Raw genomic sequence first — 19818 nt, 5'->3', positions numbered from 1 at the left:
TCGGCCTGACGGGCAACTTGCACCAATCTGAACTCCTCAGCTCTGCCAGCTTCCTCGAGGTATGAGGCCGGGAAGGGAAGGATCAGGCTTCTCCACAGCCGCCCTCAGGTGCAGCATCATGTGCAACTCAATAATATTTGTGTTATTCGGTGCAGAGAGGCACATCAGTGGGGTTTACTGAGTGGAAGGCAGAGTTACTGCCAGAACCAACCTGGACATCCTTCCCTGTCACAGTCAGACTTTCTTGCACTGGGGTTCTTGAATCTTTCAGTTAATGGGTGAAGTTCAGACCAGGAAGTAAATGCAGCAGGTTTTTCTCTCAACTTCTGACACCAGGTTCTTAAAAGTATATCAACATTCAAATTCCTGCAATAAAGTCAAAGTCCTCATAACCGTAATAATGCAATAACAATAATTAAAATAGCCATACTCTGCATTAATACCAAATTAATACTGTATATTTCAACATTCACTAATTCATGGATGTTTAAATCAGCTGTTATATTACTATAAACTGAAATATACATATTTCACACATTCCTATTCAGTGTTTTCTATATACTGTATATATCGTAGTAAAATTCACATATTTTAAGATACTTCTTAAAAAATAAAATGAAAAAATCCTGATTGTCTGTTGAAGTTCGATTAATAGTTGAATTATAGTGTTAAAATGAATGAGATGGAATTTGAACTATTTAGGTAATTATTCTTATCATTCATATTACTGCTGAGGGTTTGCTAGGTTGGGTTTTGTTAAATTTGAAACCAGAGCCAGTTCACTGTTAGTTTAGCTTCCAAGATTCAACACTTTATTGCCACACAACTCAGTTGTTTGGAATTTGCCTCATCGTGCCCACGACGAGACAAGAATCACAGCATAACACATAACAAGACATAACAGATAACCCCCTCCCCATGTTCCACATTCATGTTTAGACCCTAATAAGCAATTTATTTTGAAAAATGTAACCTTAACCCTTCGAAATGTGACTGCAAGTCAGAGATGTTCAGGATTCTCGGACAAAGAAAATATCTCACAAGGAAAAATAATAAAAGTGTCAACAAACCTGCTTCACAGGCTCCATCTCTGGGATCTAAATAAAACCCAAGGTTAACAATCTACCAGTGGGTCACAGCCCCCAGCCAGTGACATGTTAATTACATGTGTAAATCAAACCATTTCTCTTCAAGTGTTGGTACAGGTTGTATTTTTAGGAACGACTTTTACTGTAATCATGAGGACAAAACACATTTTCAGGCGGTTGGATAACCAGGACAATTTTAAATATTAAAATCTACATTCTTTGGAAGGAGCAGATAAAAACACGCACCACACCACATCTTCCAATCTCAGGATTAAAAAACAGGCAAAGGCCCAGAGCAACATTAAACAGCATTTAATGGGAAGGATGGAGGTTTGAATCCCAACGTGGAGTCCTGTCTGAATACACACTGTTCAAATGTGTGAAATATTATTAAATAAAACTTAAACAACCTTTCTAGTAAAATTAACTTTATCGATCTATACATGAAGAATTAGTCAATTGCTTTGTTCATTTGTCACCAGTTTTGCTTTCGCTCATACTTTGCAGATATTTAATTTATTCTAATTCATTCTATTTTTATTTGATCTTAATGTACATTACATACACAAGGTAAGCACCAAAATAAAAGGTTTTATTACCAAAGGTCCTTACAACAGCTGTGATCCCTGTTCTCACCAGTCAAAGTATTACTACGACACCAAATGTTACACGTAAGTAAACAGAGAGCGAAAAGGTCCACAATGAAATCTGCGACTTCAGTTTCCTGTTGTACTCTTTAAGTCGAAGATGGGTTTTTTTTCGTGCTTTGACTTGTTCCAGTCCTTTGAGAGAGGCGACCACATGCAAACAAATAAAAAGATGCTGTTTGTCAAGATTACAAGAAAATACAACAGCGAAGGGTCTGACACCAGTCGAGCGTTCCAGCAAATTGGGAAAACGGTCGCGTCTCAGCGAGTCTGACATATGTGGAGTCGTGCAGATGAATGTGGCAACGTCCTCAGTCACGTATTCCCTGCACAGACACAATGTACACAACACAGTGCGTCTTTTCCAGAAATATCTCCAGCTTGTTTGTGCTTCTTGTCTTTTACTTGTCACACACATTTTTCTTCCGTCTAGCAGTTTGTTTCTTTCCAAAGTTTTTTTCCCCTGATCTGCAGGTAAAATTTCTCTCATATTTAATTTCCCAGAAAGTTGATATCATCTTAAGTTATCGTGAATCCAACCTGTTTCCTCCTCCTCCCTTGATCCTCCCTTTCACCTCCACTTACTCTCATCTCCGGTCTCAAAGGCCTTCTGCCTGCGTCCTGACACCTTTCATCTCGGCGGCTCTCAGCAGTGCAGGATCTTGATGAAGGCTTTGCGGAACTCGATGTTGAAAGTGGTGTAGATGATGGGGTTGACGGCGCTGTTGAGGTATCCCAGCCAGGTGACAGCGCTGTAGAGCGAGGGCGTGATGCAGCAGCTCCTGCAGTGGGCCTTCAGCACGTGGGTCAGGAAGAAAGGCAGCCAGCAGATGATGAACACGCCTTGGAAACAGGACAGGAAGTGGAGGAGAGTGTACGTGAGTGTTTTGATTTTAGCCTCACATGTGTGTATGTGACACAAATTACACAAGGATATATAGTTACTGAAATCTCATGACATTTGTAAATAGTGGCTGAAAAGATGGATGGATAGATAGATAGATAGATAGATAGATAGATAGATAGATAGATAGATAGATAGATAGATAGATAGATAGATAGATAGATAGATAGATAGATAGATAGATAGATAGATAGATAGATAGATAGATAGATAGATAGATAGATAGATAGATAGATAGATAGATAGATAGATAGATAGATAGATAGATAGATAGATAGATAGATAGATAGATAGATAGATAGATAGATAGATAGATAGAAAGAGCAGGGAGAATGTGTACAGTGTTCAAAGATGAACACCTCCTCAGTTATTCTACACTTCCCTCCGCTCACCGAGGACGATAGCGAGCATCTGTGTCGCCTTCCTCTCCTTCTGCTGAGACAGCCTCCCTCTCACCCTCTCCTTGGTGATCCCCCATCTCTCTCTGCCTCCGCTGCGCTCCCTCCATCCCTCGCGCCCCCTCATGCCATCCTCCAGAGTTGGGGGACGAGGCATCAGGCCCGATCGGGTCACGGTTGAAGGGAGAACCGGGGCAGGTCCGACGGAGATGGACAGGGAGATGGTTGCCCGTCCCGAGTGGGAGGAGGTCTGGGGCGCAGGGGGAGGAGCCAGACTCTGCCCCGTCTGCGGCAGAAACTGACCCGGCTCCACTTCGAGGGGGTGAACCACGGCCTCCTTCACCAGGGTCTGACGAACAGAGAGGGAGGGAGATGGGACATTAACGGAAGCAGGAAGGAGAAGACAGGAAGCAAGCAGAGCATCACGAGTATCGGTTTGGTTCAAAAACACTTTGTTTTACCACTTTCTTGCGCTGCGGGGCGGCTGTGCTGGGCCTCAGGATCAGGGTGCATAACTTCACATCCTCTGGCTGTGTGCACTTATTCTGAAAGGGAAGGAGAGAAGATACTGACGATTTGATGTTGATGCCAAAGATCCATTTTTAAAGATGTAAAAATTATAAGAATACACAAGTCAATAAGATTTTTCATCTCACGAACCAAACTTCAGTTAAATGTGACTGCAGTGAAGAAAACTAAAACTCAACTTTTTGAATTCATCACAGATTTTCAACACAATCAGTGGTGGTGCAGAACAGTGAGTCAACATCAATCAATGTCAAAATATCTGCTGTGAAAAAAAAAAAAAAGGGGAGAACACATTCATCTGAAGTGTTTCATTAAAAAAGTTGTTCTCAGTTGACATCCAGTCACAGATTTTACCTTTCTGTGCCGATGACCCTCTCCTGCTTCAGCCCCGCGCTGCGTGTGCAGACCGTGTCTGCGCGACGGGGCCGTGCGTCTGCCTCGCTTGCGCAGCACCACGCAGATCTGCGCATACACCAGCAATGTGACGATGAAGGGAACGTAGAACGAGGCCACAGAGGAGTACACCACGAAGGCCGGGTCGGCAAAACTGCAGGTGGTGCCTTCTGGGTCGGCTAATGGAGAGATGGAGAAGAATTCATAATGTGTGAAGTTTTGGGAAAGAGTAGAAATAAGAGGACTGATCCTGCTCTAATGAATGCCAGTTAAATTTAAAAGTCAAAAACCAGGAGAAGGGGAAAAGGCTAACGGGTACTGTCCGATAAATAACAAATTTAAAATACACCTACCACTAAGCCCAGCCAAGAACTATAGTCAAGCACAAACCTACCATAACACCAATTTGTAATTTCAATATTTAAGGTTGTGCATGAATGAAGATAGCTCAGATTAGCTCCTCCCCCTGGTTTTAGTCCTTACACTACAACTCAGGTAACCATCTCCTTGTTGTAGCTATAATCTACTTTCTCAGCACATAAAACAAATAAGCATATTTCCCAAAATGTCTATTTCCTTATGTTACAAAATAAAGGCTGAGGCTTTAAGGTCATTGTTGACTTTACAGGAACATCAACTGAGAAAGCAATATCCTCCCAAGATGCATTGAGTGGCAGCTGGAGGCTCATATCGTATGATATTTATCAGCAGACAGAGTGTTTCCTGTTGTTATTGAATTGAAGAAGTTCAAATTTACACCTCAAGGATTTTCCATCCATAACTGACCTTTTGGGGAGATTGGTTTGTTTCCCAAAGTCAAGACGGAAATTTGAACCTCAGCTTCCAACATGGATGAAAACTTCTTGCTTCATTGAAAAAACAGTTGAACATATTTAACTAAATAACAAACTAAAGCTCCAGAACAGCTACTTCACAGACCCAGTGTGGTTTAATCAGTAACTGTAGCTTTCAAGAAATATTCAGTTTAGTTATTCAGTTTTTATATTTTGTTGCTGTGATGAGATGTCAAGGCTACTGCTCTGTGCAGATTGATTTTTTGAAATTGGGGAATTGTTTGTTGATTCTAAACTATTCTCATTCATGATTTATTAAGCACACAGAACCGCTCGCACTCCACAACACATGGATGGATTTTCCTCTAACTTGGTGTGAATATTTCTTGGGAGGGTATCTCCAGATGATTGACTGTATGCTTGTTGCCTGAATGTGCAAAGCAAAAGCAGTTGCACGGAGTTCATGCTGAGTCCTGCCTGTCTGCCGAAGACGGTAACATCTTTATGGATGTTTTCTCCCGGTGCTGCTGTTGGTCAATCTGACTGAGACAGGCAATTAGTGTATCTGTTCTCTTCAAAATAAATTGGGGATATAGGGTGTGGGGGGTGGCAGAGAGGGGATGGCAGAATTGACAGGTTATCAAGGGGGGGTGATTTTAGTTTAAAGGGGATGGCGTCTCCCCCTGCAAATCACCTACTGGTTAAACCGAACCACCGCCATTACTGAGGAGAGTAAAATATTTTCCTCAGTTTGTTCAGTATCTTGCTGCGTTTAACTGAGGCTGCAGGACTCTCACTTTGCTTCTCGTCTTCCACTCACTCACAAGTGTTTTCCTCCTTGTTCAATGCAGGCGCATTCGCAGCTTAAGTCCCTCCTCACAGCCGCCTTCATTAAGGCAGAGGTGAGCCGGCGGGCGTCTTCACCGCCGCTCCGTTTGTGAGACAACAAACGAATCGAACATTGCGTGAACCCACTTGTTTTCAGGGCTGACATCATTTGTCGCTCGATGAGCACAACATAAGGAAATGTTCCCAACTGCTCCGTGTGTCTGTGTTAATGGATTTTTAAGTACAAGCTTGTTGATTTAAGTTTAGTTGAATGATTACACCAACGTTTTTTTTGTGTTCTATCTAAACTCATGTGCATGAGAAAACACATGGTGCTCCGATAGCGAGTCTTTCCTTTTTTTAATGACACATCGAGAGACAGAAGTTCAAAGGCAAAGTTTAAACCCTGTTAAAAGCCGAGGATTAAAGAAAACACGAAGGACCCAAACTTTAGTTTTCAAATTGCATTCATTACAAGAAGCCTTTTTTGTCAGCATATCATGGATTGGAGAATAAAACAGGCCAAAAAGACCAAACAGCAAAACCTTTAATTAGCTGAAAATCTTTTTTTAAGTAGTTTGAGCTGCGACAAAGCTCTCTAATGAAGGTGAAATAGAGGTTCTCTAATTAATTCCTAAAAAAACATCATATTTTCTCTCTCTAAAAAAATAAAGTCTTCTCATGACGGTCTAGATGCCAATTCTAAGTTAATTTAACATTAAAGGCTTTGATTATAAACGTGACTTTAACTTTGACCTTGCAATGAAAAAGAGGTGGGGGGGGCACACTGGACAAATCGCAGGGCCAGCAGACAAAGAAACATCCAGCGCTTAACTCATTATTCGATATCCAACTAGTCCCTGCAGCTTCGACGCTCTGAGCTTCAAGTAGCACCTATTAGGGTTGAATTTCTCTCACATGTTCTGGACCAATCACGTTTAGCAGGTAAGTGGGAACATGGGAGATAAGATGCAGCTGTTACCAGTGTTGTTGAGTCCAAACAGTAATGGGCAGGAGATGGCAAACGAGAGGAACCACACCACAGCGATCATCACCGCCACCCTCCGCCTGGAGCTGTATCTGGTGTTGTAGAGCAGCGGCATGGCCACCGCTGTGTACCTGCAGCCGCAAACATACACAATGAGGAGGATGAATCACGCAGACAACACATCAGCATTCCTCCCCCACACACTCTGGGCACCTGTATTTGAACACACACTTCAATACGGAGCAGACACACACCTTCAGACTTCAGTATCTCGCTGTCATGTTGGGGCATATTTTAAAGAAACCTCTCCATCACTTGACTCGCAGCTCAGACAAACAAATTCCCAGTTCACCTTCAAAGAGACAAAACCTGTCACTGCCTGTTTCACAGCCTCAAGGACACGGAACATATAACTGTCAGCGAGTCACAACCAATTAGAGCCGTCTGTGTGAGCACTCTTCTTCAGGGACACGCTGAAATACCGACCGCGGGAGGAGGGTCACCGACAAAACACAGTTACCCAAGTTACCCAAAATAATATGTACAACATTTGGGTTTCAATAGGATAAATTGTAGCTTCTGGCGTCAGAACTTGGAACATGCAGTGCAGAGATGGTGTAATTGAATTCATTTTGTATGATTCTGACAAGAAAGCCTCTCAGGAACAGGGACTGAGCAGGACAATGAATTTGCTCACAAACCTTTTCTGGCATAAAAAGAGAGGTATCATTATATTACTCCAAGGGGACAAAGGGAGAATGTTTCATCATTTTACTTAAATTTTGTTTGATACACTGATAATGAAGAATTTGGCAAATCTTAACAAAGAAGAAACTGTGCATGTTTGGTTTTCCTTGACATACATACACCAAAACAGCATTAGGCCATGCTAGCAGCTCTAGGAGGGAATATTTAAGGAGCTTTGAGCTAAAAGGTGTAATGTCTACAGCGCATAGAACAAGGATTTGTGAAAACCCATTAAAAAGGTGATCGACTCTTTTCCAGTACGGGAGTTTGACTTTCTGTTTTCCCCCCCGGTGCGTCATGTTCGACATCACAACTGTGCCATAATCTCTTTCTCCTCACTGTCTCGCTTGTCTTGTTCCATCTTGCACGATACAAGGAAAATCGCTGTAGCACGTCGATCCCAATATGCAAAAACCAAAAAGTACACAAACGTTCATGGCAATTGATGGCGCCAACGCCCGGAAGTTCAATGCCTTTCATAACGTTGCGCAGAAAAGGTGCAGTGTCAGCATCTAGACTGCCAAAATAAAAAGGAGGAAGAAGAAAGCAAGATGTTCACCCAGGTGTCACTGCCGATCACAACCTGTGTTTACTGTACAGTCAATTGACCCGGGGCATACATGCTGATTGTATCCATTGCCATTGCAAATCAGAGGTTGTTGGGGCTGATGAGATTTTCATTACTTTTCTGGGGTCATAAACTGTGTTGGTCGAACAGAAATCTTATTCAAATGATGACGTTAAATGAAAGGTCAGGAGATTAATGAAATTATGAATTAAACAGTAATTACATCAAATATGACATTTTATTTAGGTTGGTGCTAATTTATCCTGTTAATTTCTATCTAGAATGTGCATGAAAAGAACAATTACCCTCAAATTAAAGTTGTGACCTTGAAATGTCACAGCTTCGTCTGTGCCCTTAGTTATTGCACCACAATACCAAAGTGGTGCAGCCTCGATGTGCCACATTGTCAGAGGAATTAGGACGTGGCCGCAGATGGCCTGCCCGCTGGGCGTCTGGTGACATCCCCTCGAATCGGTGAAGAGGGCGTCAGTTCAAACGCCAAATCATCAAACATATTCTCCTTGATCTACGTACGAACTGAGCGATCACTAACGACTGTAGAGGACATCGTAAGCGACACGGTGGAAACCTATCGTCACCTGCTGGCTTCTGTCCTGCGGCTCCGACAGCGAGGTGGTGGCTGCAGCTTAGAGGTTTTTGGCGGATGTTTGTGTACGTGCCCGTGTGAGGGTGCGTGTGTGTGAATGCAGACACATGTGTGGCCTGCTCTTTGTTTAGCACAGCATGCACCAATAAATATCGAGGTTAGAGGAGATTGCATAAAACAATCTCTTCTTATTTCTGGATTAAAAATTGCCATAAAGATGATTTATTGCCTCCATCAAGTTTAGTTTTAGTTTTCGTCTGCATCTGTTTGTTTGTTTGTTTGTATCTTAGCAAGATTGCATAAAAACTACTCAAACGATTTCCCTGAACATCTGTAGGGTGGGTGGGTGGGTGGGTGGGTGGGGGGTCTTGACACAAGGAATAAACCATAAAATGTTGTTGCAGATTCATTTTCTTTAATATTGTGAGATGTAGCATTTTGACGTTTTCACCAATTTCCCAGAGGATCTACAAAAAGAAAACCAGGCATGTTTATGAGTGTGGTGCAGCTCGTGTGGAGGTCTGAGCTCTGCAGAGTGTCAGTCTAGTTATTAATGAATATCACACATCGAGAAAAGCGAACCGCACCCAGCACAGGCTCCACGTTAAGAGCAAAGAGGAGAGAACCCACCTGTCGATGCTGATGGCGCAGAGGTTGAGGATACTGGCCGTGCACATCATGACGTCCAGGGTGAGCAGGATGTCACAGTGGATGAGGCTGAAGTGCCACTCTCCCACCACCTGTAATTAAACACAGTTTCACTTTCAACCTGTTTGACTTTAATGTCTTCACTCATTTTTGTACATTTTGTCCAATATCATGTCTTGTAACACTAATGAAGCAGCGTGAATATTAACAATACTGGATCAGTCGTTGGTTTAAACCTATTTCCCTTGATAGAGCATAGTTAATCTTTAGTGTAGCCACAGAGAAATTTCATTTTATTTAATTTAGATTTCATTTCAAATCAAATCAAATGAAAATATGGGTTTGTTGTTATACTATAAAGTATTGAACCCTCTAATATGGTCTGTGACACGTGATTTGTCAGTTACCTTAATTACCATAAATACGTGATATATCTAAAGGACTAATTACACCTAATTGTTAATGATTAATCAATTGATTCATTAAAGAGACTAATTTGCAATTTTTTCAACAAATCATTATCTAATTAAATGTTTTCTTGTGCAAAAATGCCAAACATTTGTTGATTTCCATGAAAATTTGCTGTTTTCTTTTGTCTTATGAGGCTTATTGTGAATATTAAATGCAAACACACACACACACACACACACACACACACACACTCCAGGTAGACGCCCCACGGCATGACCAGCGTGGCCAGCAGCAGGTCGGACACAGCCAGTGAGACGATGAGGTAGTTGGTGGTGGTCTGCAGAGCCCGCTCCCGAGACACCGCCACGCACACCAGCACGTTGCCGAACACCACGCAGAAGATGAGGAGCACCAGCAGCACCGCGTAGAAGTTGTACGGGGGAGAGGAGGCCGACTGGGGGCTGGTGCAGTTGGAGGAGGTCAGCGGGGAGGAGGTGGGGAAGTCCGAGGGGTCGTGGGTGAATAAGACGGAGAAGTTGTGCTCCGAGAAGGAGGGAGGGAAGGAGGGAGGGAAGGAGGGAGGGAAGGTCTCTTCTGACTCATTGTGGAAAGTCATCGTCTGGCTCCGGTGGACATGATCAGGGGAGAATAAGAGGAAGAGGAAGATAAGGACCCTGGGACCCTTCGCTGCCCACTGTGCACTTAGTCTCACAATAGATCCAACAAAGATGGAGGAGCCTGACAACAGAGGACAATGAAAGGGAAAGAGGTTATTGTGGCACCGCGGCTGGAAATCTGTCTTTATGACACCATTTCGCAGGAAGCCATGACACATTGATACAAACAGTGCAACAGCTAACCCGTAAACCCACAGGTGTCCCGTCAATGTCCCTCCATCATTTCTAAAACAGAATAAAGATAAAAGATCTCGTAGAACTCGACGGGTTCTTTTTGGCCTCAGAGGTCGACTGAACTCAGAGTTAGGGAGGAATAAACTTCTTTTGTACAAATAAAACAAGTTTAAATGTTGAAGATGAAACCTGTATCTGAATCTTACTCGCTGCTTCTGAACGTTCTGAGCGTCACTGAATGTTTTCATGGAAAAATCGGATTATTATTCACAGCAGATATTTGAATCTGTCCATTGTTTACATCCATGATTACTTGTAAACAGTTTTCAGTCTAGTTTTGTTGACAACTCAAAGAGCTTTACACAACATTCATCCATTCACACACTGATGGAGCGGCCGTCGGGGGGTTATTTGAGGTTCAGTGTCTGCACCGAGGACACTTCCACATGTGGACCACAGGAGGCGACATTCTGGGTTAGTGGCCGACACGCTCTATACTTTTTATTTATTAATTTATAACAAGTTCACTGATTCTTTTACAGTTACAGATTATTATTCATATTTAATTTGTCCCAGGACTGGATTATATCTTTGAATATTTTAACTTGTCTATCGTTTCCTTTCATGTTTATTTGGAAAAAGTCTTGTCTTCTACCTTTGTTCGCATGTTGCCACGTATTTTTGACTCGTCACCACCAGAGAAGGTCGATCAGCAGAGTAAAGCCGACAGCGTGGAACTCCACTCCATAGAGACAAGTGGTTAAATATTCCAAAAGTTCCTTTAACCTGCGTTTTTCTATTCGTCTATTCTCTGTGATCTTCATGTATTTATTATTCATTGCTGTCTGGATGACTGGTCCCACGGGAACATTAAAGCTCAACTCTGTTTTAACCTGCAGCTCGTATGAGGCCGTTTCTGGTGAGTTACTGGTTTCATTCAGTTTAAACTTGCAGAGCGAGCTGAGGACACAGTCTTCTCACCTACCACCAGTGGAAGGTGAAAAGTGCAGCTGTGTATATGAACCGTACTTGACAGGGTTGTGCAGAAGTGACAGAGACAGAGAGTGACGTGAATGATGATGTGAACGTGTGAGAGAAGCAGCATCATCATCATTCATTCAGAGACAGATTGTGTTGATTCATTTAAGGGACATTTTTTAAAACTGTCGACATACTTTTGCAATTAAAAAAGTCAAAAGCTAAAACCAACAGATGACTCTGTTCAGACCTGGTGTTAACATCAGTCCTGAGTGATAGATCGTACCTAGACTGTAAATAAAGATGGACACGTCTTCACTTCCTCCCACTTTCCAGGAATGAAGCCAAAACATTTCTCGGATGTTACGAATGCTGCCATTTTGTGCTGATGACGTTGTTTGGAGCCAGAGTTCTTTAACAATAACGAGTCAGTCGCAGCTGTCAATCATGACTTGTCATAATTAATAATTAAAACTCCCTAAGTGAAGGGAAGCCAAAGCAATTGCCCCCCTGGTGGCTGGCTGCAGAATAGGCCATAAATCCCAACTCCCCCATGTTAGCAGATGGGACATGGTCCAAACGAAAAAGTCCAAATGCTCGTTAAAGACATTCTTCTCAAAGATGATTTCTGTCATTTTAGGTAGTTCAATTACACTAATGTTTCCTCAAGTGTTTTAATAGTTACTTGATGATCACTCCTGCACAGACTCCACCTACACAAGATGGCAGCATTCATGTCTGGGATATTTTGGCTTCATTTTTGAATAGTGAGGAAGTGAAGACACATCATCCATCTTTATATACAGTTTATGATCTGTAAACTCAGACTAGATGATCATTTGATCTTTGCGAACAGAAGTAATGAAAATATTTGCATCTAGAGGGGGGAAGTCATCACAGGAGACACATGTGTGAGCTAATAAACTCAGAGCGGTTCACTTGTGATCGGATCTAGGACTGTCACGGTAACTTTTATGTTGGATGATATATTGTCCCATAAATGACGGCAATAAAAAGTCATTTTAAGACCTTTTTGCTCCCCACAGACTCAGCGTTCGGAGTTCAATCCGTGTAGGTAGAAAATCCGTTTCAGTCTCCCCCACAAGCAAAACACAATTCAGTTCATTCCAGGTAAATCAAGGCCACCTCAACACCTCAAAGATAGGCGGTTCCCGGTTTCACCAGTCACGGTAGCGTCGGTGGTTTACGAACTTTACGACGTGCTTTTGCAAAACAGAAGATCCTCTCCGACTGTGGTCTGGGGTTGTGATTGGATTATTGCCTGTTTGTGGGTGTGACTCTGGAAAACAGGAATGAATTACCTCTCTGATAGGGGGGCGGAGACGTGATCCAAGACCGGTCGCTACAGTAAACAATATTGATGTGGGCATAAATGATCGTGGTCGATAAGGTAATTATCATGACAGGCCTCATCCGGACAGATGTCAATGCCAGGTCTGATCAGAGCCTGCGATCACACACAGTGAAGACATGTGTTGGACGTCTGCAGCATTTGCACATTTTCCACAGTTAGTCGGAGACAATAAATAGGAAAAAAACGAGACTGGATGAAAAAGCTTAATGTAAGAATCCATCATTTTCAATCGATCTTCATTTCAAACTTCTGCTTGAAACTCACCATGAAATCCCCGGCTGCTGAACGACTCTGTGTCTCTGCTGAGCGGAGACAAGATCAGAATACCTGAGATCTTTTCTTCCTCCTTCTTATCTCTCCACCCGTCTGACACACTCTAACAAGCAGGCTGTTTAATAGCACACAAAAAAAACTGCATTAAATATTTATCAGCAACTAGAGGTTGAGACAGAGCTGACTGGCAGTTTCTCTCCTGTCAGTCAAGGTCATGAATGATTTCAGGGAGACCCCAGCACCGCCCACCTGCACCGCCCCCCCACACACCACCATGTGCCTCCTGGCAGTACAACGTCAGCTATCGTTCTCTGACCCCGACCCACGAGCCGAGCGGCAAATCAACACATACCCAAGATGAGCTGAGCCCTGAAGAATCAATAACCCGACCTGGCCTGCTGAACCAACACCACAGGCCACAGCACCTGATAGAAGATATTCTCCTTTGTGGCACAAACATTGATTCCACACAGTTAGATATTGATTCCACTCAGAGGACGACTTGATGGAGAGTAGTACGAAAAGGCTACTGTTGGGGGCAGGTGTGCGGGAGCGAAGGGCCGGTGTTAAAATGGAGAAGCTCAATTCAAGCCTCTTGGGGTTGGGGGCATGGACGTCTGTTTATGGATTCAAATTATGTTTTATTCCCCCTATTTTTATCCAAGAGTGTGGTTTTCTTTGACCAGGAGGATTCATGAATTTCACCTTCCCTCAAATCCCTGCTTGTGCTTCGATCTGCTCAAACTACGTGCTTGCACTCTGACACTGATATTTCGGACAACACAATGGCGTTGGTGCAGGTTATGAAATCAGTGTGTAACACAGGTAACATCAACTGCTGCAGCAACCAGGGTTGTTGCAACAGGGCAGGCAAAGCAAGACATCGCCCGGGGACCCGAGCTGAGAGAAAGCTTTGAAATGTTATTATTTCTTGTTTGAAAACTAGATTGTTTCAACGCGTGCGTATGTGTGCGGCAGCATGGAACTGTCTCACTGCAACAATAATGATCTAAGAACAAAAATAAGTAGTGAACCTGAAGCATCCTTGAAGCATCTCTTTTCTGCACTAAAGTTCTTTTTAAATTGGCAGCTTTAGAAAAACAACTCTATTCAGATTTACTGAAAAACTAAAGATTCTTTTTCCTTTTTCTTCATTTCATCTTTCATCCGAAATCACTGCAGTCACGCCGATCACTCTAAGAAAGAGTTTTTCGTTTGTCAAATCCATCACAATCCATCCACGAGGAGCAAATGTTTAGCATCACTCGACTTAGCGCCACCTGCTGTTTATCTCAATGACCAACTCCTAATGTTTGCATATAAGCAAGATACTTTTTGTGTTTTAGGTCGAGACGACATTTTGGCAAATCTCTATGTAATATTTATGACTGCAGATAAAATAAAAAAGCAATGAGCCACTGCATCTCTGTCAATTTTTTCAGCCCCTCCACACTGACCAAAGCAACCAGAGCCTAATCCAACGTGATTGGTCTATGCTGGTCAAACTGGAAATGGAAACCAGGAGAATTCAAGCCCCAAAATCGTGTCCCTCACCGACAGATTCTTAACATTCTCACGCACAATGTTTACAGAAGTTATCACATAAGTCGAGGATGCAACCAGCAAAATCACATCTCAGTAGAACTTCACAGACCTTGAATCTGTTTCTAAAGGTTGCACTAACCAGGGTCTGTGGTTCGATCCCCAGCTCCACAACTTGGCACGCTGAAGTGTCCTTGGGCAAGATACTGAACCCGCAGAATTATCTCTGATGTCTGTGCAGCATAAATGATATATATAAGTAGTACAGTAGTATGTGATTTGTACCATAAACAACTTTGAGTGGTCGATAAGACGAGGAAAGCTTTAAACAAATACAATCATTCATATAGTTTTTGATGGATAAACACTTTAAATTATTTGTAAAACAAATGATGTGAGAGATTTAGGTATTCAAATCATTTGGCTGGTCTGAAATCAATCAAACCTTCACAACAGAGGCGGCTGATCAGAAACTGCTTCGTCAGAAAACACTTTAAACTTCATCTGAACGAGAATTCAGCTGCGTTCAATGATTCTAATAAGAGTTTGATTAGGAATCACAAAATCCATCAGTCAAAGAATTCAACAAACACTTTTCAACAGCAGCTGCGATGAAAAACCTTCTTTTGTGAACACAAACCAAGTAGATAATTATCACCGGAAGGAAAATGCGAGCAGATTGAAAAGTGAGATCACTGAGCGATTTCAGTAATAAATCAATAAACGTGTTTGGCTCCGACTGACACTTGTTGTATGTCCTGCTGCACGACTAGTGCGACACCACGAGCAGTTTCTATTGATTTTTAAGAGGAATGCAACATGAACGAGGAGCAATGATCCCTGCTCCCGAGAAGTCGACTTAATTTCACACATGGCCACTGATGCAAAGCTGCACGTGTCTTAAAGTGTGGACATGCACAAGTGCTGCAGCTCCACCTTGTTTACTAAGATGTATTTCTTAAGGTCAGAGTTTTGTACAATAACATCACTGTGGTGGGAAGCAAGAAGAGAAAAGGTGGTGAAGAGTCAGAAAAAAGCAGCTGGACTGGAAACTTGTCTAATTAGTATCGATGAGGTATTGAGCTAATGAATGAAGATCGGTTTGTTCGAATTGTTTCATCACAGTTGAGAAAGAAAAAAAAAAGAGATATCTAATTTATTAAAATTAAATCTGCCAGTTTCAGCTCATCTGTCGAGGTGTTAGGAAACTGTGGGAAACAGCCCAGATGTTTATCAAGCTACATAATGTTACAGTGCATGTTTGAAGCATCTGTTCTGAGGCTCATTATAACTTCAATCTACTTTGTACAGATTCATTATGGGAACTTCAAAGTCTGATTTAAGCCTGAGCCACAAAATCACTCAGGGCGAGAAGGAAAACGTAGCTGAAAAGTAAAGGCATCGATTTTATATTCAGAATAAACCAGCAGATGTGTTCGGAGATAACAAGGTGTAAGACCATAGCCCGTGTATAAAGATGGACGACATAAGTGAAGCCAAAACGTATCGGTGGCCCCCTGGTGGCTGGCTGCAGCATAGCTCATAAGCCCTGCCTCCTTCATGTTAGTGGATTGGACATGGACCAAACTAAAAAGTCTAAATACATGTCAAACCAGAATTGCACTCAATAGAGGTGTCCCTTTAAGAAACCACACTTAAAATCACTAGATCCATTTGATTAATATCAGTCCCCTAAACATGCCTGATCCTTTTCAACGGGGTCTAGGAAATATTCTCTGAGAAATCAACGGAAATGTGGAAAAATATCTGGCAACGTTAAAGAAATGAGAAGTGGTTCTTTCCATATCTCCTTCCAGAACCATCCGCCACGTTTTGTGGTAATCTGTCCAGTAGCTTTTACGAAATCCTGCTTTATATCCAAAAAAAAGAAACAAACCAAAAAACATAACGTCCTTCCCAGAGGAAATACATTCTTCTCAAAGATTAATGAATACATCTTTTTTTAAAGATGGCAAATACAGATATCTCATTATACAAATATCCTTCTACACTGTTAATATTTAGTATTCTACTAATCGATTTCTAAGCTTGATATCATGTGAGGGAACATGAGTTTACCAGCCGTCTTTAGTCATGTTTGCTCTTTACATTAACGACCTCTGCCCTCGAACAGAGACTCAATTAACATCTTTACATTATCAAAATCGTCTTTACTGGGAAACCGTTTTGCCATGTTCATATTTTGTGCTGCTGGATTTAAGTGCACATTATAGGAGGATTACAAGAACAACAGAAAGTACTACCTCATATTAACTGCAGGAGACAAGTTTGTATTTTCTTTTTTCATTACATTGGTTTCCAGTCTTGTTCTTATAAACTGACCTCACCCCTTCAATCTCGAGTTGTCTGATGGCCTTTCTGTCCTTAATCTCCCTTTAATAACATCCACCAGCCTACGCCAGTCCGTCCCCTTCTCCTATCTCCGTCTCCTCCTGTCTAATCTCCTGTTCCTCCTCTGTAGCTCCTCTCTGGAGACACTTGACAGGTCTATTACTTTCTCTGGCCTCGTCTGCCCAATGCCACAGAACAAACACAAAGGACTCATTCATATTTCGCCCCCGCTGTGCTGAAGCTGTACGAGATAATGTGCGATAAATATTTCATTCCTTTCACTGAGACGCAGGACCGAGTCACAGCCAGTGGGACTGATGCAGCCGTTCAGCTGCAGGATATCAACCCAGCTGGGATCGGGACTAAACACATTCACTGTTGTCACTTCTGGGCTCTCGACCGCTCCCAGAGCTCCTCAGGTTCCTTTGTCCGCTGCTATTTTAACGAGCAGCCATGCAGTAACTTCAGCAGACAAATAGAATTGCAGGACAGTGAATTTAAGCCATAAAACACAGGATCATTCACACGTTTTCTTATTTTTCTCTCCAAAAGAAGCTTTTTAGAGCAACAACTCAAGCAGTGAAAGACATATGTGGGGGTTTTTCTTCACTTGTCAAGAGGAAAAACCCCAACAAGGATTTGGATGAAAAGCAGCTGTTCACACATAAATCTGTGCTGCTCTCAAACTGCACATTCCTCGTACACACTCAGTCAGATGCCCACACGCAGCCATGGCACCAATTATGATGGAGTGAAAGGAGAGAGGGAAAGAAAAGCTCATGCCCTTCAAATCAGTACAGACAGGGGAGGTCAGATGAAGAGGATTTTGACTCTGTGCGTCTTTCTGGTCAATAAAACATCAGCTCTCCTGCCAAAGAAATGATCAAAGAGGTGAAATGAGCCAGAGAAGAAAACAAAGACGCTCTTTCTGGATTTTTACTTTTAACAAAACTTGTTTTACTTTTTTTATGTGACTTCCTGCTGGATCTGTTAACCTCAGCGCAGAGTCACACGAGGAGACCTCAACCCGGAGGCGATTCTACCAACCAACCGCCGGCATCTTTTATTCAAGAGGCAATTTTGCATCGACTCTCATCTTTTATTTAAAAAGACGAGCAAGCTGCTTTTTTTTTGGAAGTCAGCTCCGAGTGATGTGTGCGTGAAATTACAGAAGAACTAAAAAACATGATCACACATGGACCATCAAGGTGGAAAGATAACAGGAGGATGAGGAAATTGTTTGGCATAATCACAGCTGGCTGCCATTTACACATTTAACCAAATGTCTCGCTGCCAAATAAACTAATCTGACCTTTCTAGATCTGACGCTTCAGAAACTGTTTCCTCAGACTGAGATTCCTCATTTCTGAGAAAATGCATCACAAAGAGAACTTCATAAAAGGTATATTTATCTGTTTCTGGATTCCAAATGATCTGATCACATTGATGCGTCGTTATGTTGGAGCCTCGGTGGAAAAACCATGTAATAAACATTAAAAAAAAATACAACACAGCAAAACCCTTCAAAGAGTAATATGTGGATGTTTGTGCAGAAGGGAAAAGGGAAAAACATCTGAAGTGCATATAAACAGACCAGGGTGAAGAATGAAATCCAAACTTTCACGGGACTTAAAGTGGAGATGTAATAAACATCAGTCAGTGGCATCTTTTAGGAATTGCAAAATAAACGTTTTGTTTATACTCCTGCTTTCTATTGTACGGTAGATTCACACTGAAGCAATAAAACATGGACATAATCTTTAATTAGAGCTTTAAAAATAAAGCCCATACACACGGTTTTAATCGTTTGTATGCAGAACGTTTTGGATGCATATTCACATTTTGCCCTGAGGAAAGTAAAATTAAATCACTTACTACAGCAACAAAAAGTCTTATGCAAGCGTTTAGTGTCTGATCTAAATAGACAGAGGCTGAGATGTAGAAATAAAAGTGGATGTTTTCTCTTTAAAGCGTTCGAATCCCTCACCCTGGGTCCCCCCCCCTGCAGAGCTGCTCACTCAGGTCCGCTCTCCTCGCAGCATCACCGGGCTGCCGGGCTGCAGCATCCCGCCGAGCGTCCCTCCGAGAGCCCAGTCAACAGAAACACATGGTCCGTATACACACACACACACACACACAAGTCTGATCACACACAGAGCATCATCGAGGCTCCGCTCCTCCGTCACATAGTTCACCTCCTCTCCCGCGGATGGAGCCCGGGTCAGTGGAGTCAGACAGAGTCAGAGGAGAAGGAGGATGGGAACAGCTGGAGGTGAGGAGGAGGAGGAGGAGGAGGAGGGAGGTGAGAGGAAGAGAAGAGAGGAGAGGATGGGAGGAGGAGGAGAGGTGAGCAGGAAGAAGTGAAGATGGGAGGAGTGAGGAGGAGGAGAGAGGAGGAAGAGGAGAGGTGGAGTTTTACGCTTATTTTACGCACAAAACTAAAGCAGAGGCAAAATACTCTGCTGCTATTGGCTGAGGTTGATATTGGGGGCGGGACTAGTGTACCTCCAGGTAGCCAGTACTATATACACCTACACTATATGGTGTAGCCCAGTAGAGACATACTATTATATACTATCATACTATGAGGTATATTAAAAAAGATACTTACTACATAGTCTACAATAGTATAATATCATGTATACAACACTATACAGAGTTTCATATACTATTATACCTTAGATATACTAACGATAAATGATACTAAATATGGGCTGGGACATAGATGTAAAGATGGATGACATGGCAGCTTCCCAGAAGTGAAGCCAAAGCATCTAAACTTCGACTTCTGAGGAAAAAGCTTTTCATAGTTGACGAAAAATATAAAACTTGTGTCTGTCTTTCAAAATAAAAAAGGCTGCAGCCAACAACAGGTTGTGAGCAGAACAACTGGGAGAA

The 19818-nt window shown here is 42.4% G+C and overlaps 2 protein-coding genes across 2 annotated transcripts in view; one reads left to right on the top strand and one right to left on the bottom strand.

The window, feature by feature from the left end:
• LOC118113339 (B-cell receptor CD22) overlaps positions 1–19818 on the top strand; it is a 1629935-nt gene that overhangs the window by 67244 nt on the left and 1542873 nt on the right. The window lies entirely within an intron of this gene.
• drd2l (dopamine receptor D2 like) lies at positions 779–19204 on the bottom strand. Its single transcript, XM_047340768.1, has 8 exons — positions 18908–19204; positions 9797–10287; positions 9121–9230; positions 6563–6699; positions 3920–4137; positions 3499–3582; positions 3032–3386; positions 779–2578 (listed from the first exon to the last, which is right to left on the bottom strand). The coding sequence occupies exons 2-8, from the start codon at positions 10163–10165 to the stop codon at positions 2382–2384; spliced, it is 1470 nt and encodes a 489-aa protein (XP_047196724.1). The 5' UTR covers positions 10166–10287; positions 18908–19204; the 3' UTR covers positions 779–2381.

The sequence above is a fragment of the Hippoglossus stenolepis genome, chromosome 8 (assembly GCF_022539355.2).
Source record: "Hippoglossus stenolepis isolate QCI-W04-F060 chromosome 8, HSTE1.2, whole genome shotgun sequence".
Classification (NCBI taxonomy): Eukaryota; Metazoa; Chordata; class Actinopteri; order Pleuronectiformes; family Pleuronectidae; genus Hippoglossus; species Hippoglossus stenolepis.
The sequence above is the reverse complement of the archived record's forward strand: the minus strand, read 5'-3'. Positions and strand labels throughout refer to the sequence as shown.

What these genes read in the sequence shown, in the direction of transcription:
- drd2l (XM_047340768.1), bottom strand. Translation starts at nt 10,165, where the DNA reads ATGACTTTCCACAATGAGTCAGAAGAGACCTTCCCTCCCTCCTTCCCT. An exon ending in AGGGTCATCGGCACAGAAAG is followed by an intron (nt 3,583 to 3,919) that starts GTAAAATCTGTG and finishes CTTCCCTTTCAG; the next exon opens with AATAAGTGCACACAGCCAGA. An exon ending in CCCCGCAGCGCAAGAAAGTG is followed by an intron (nt 3,387 to 3,498) that starts GTAAAACAAAGT and finishes TCTGTTCGTCAG; the next exon opens with ACCCTGGTGAAGGAGGCCGT.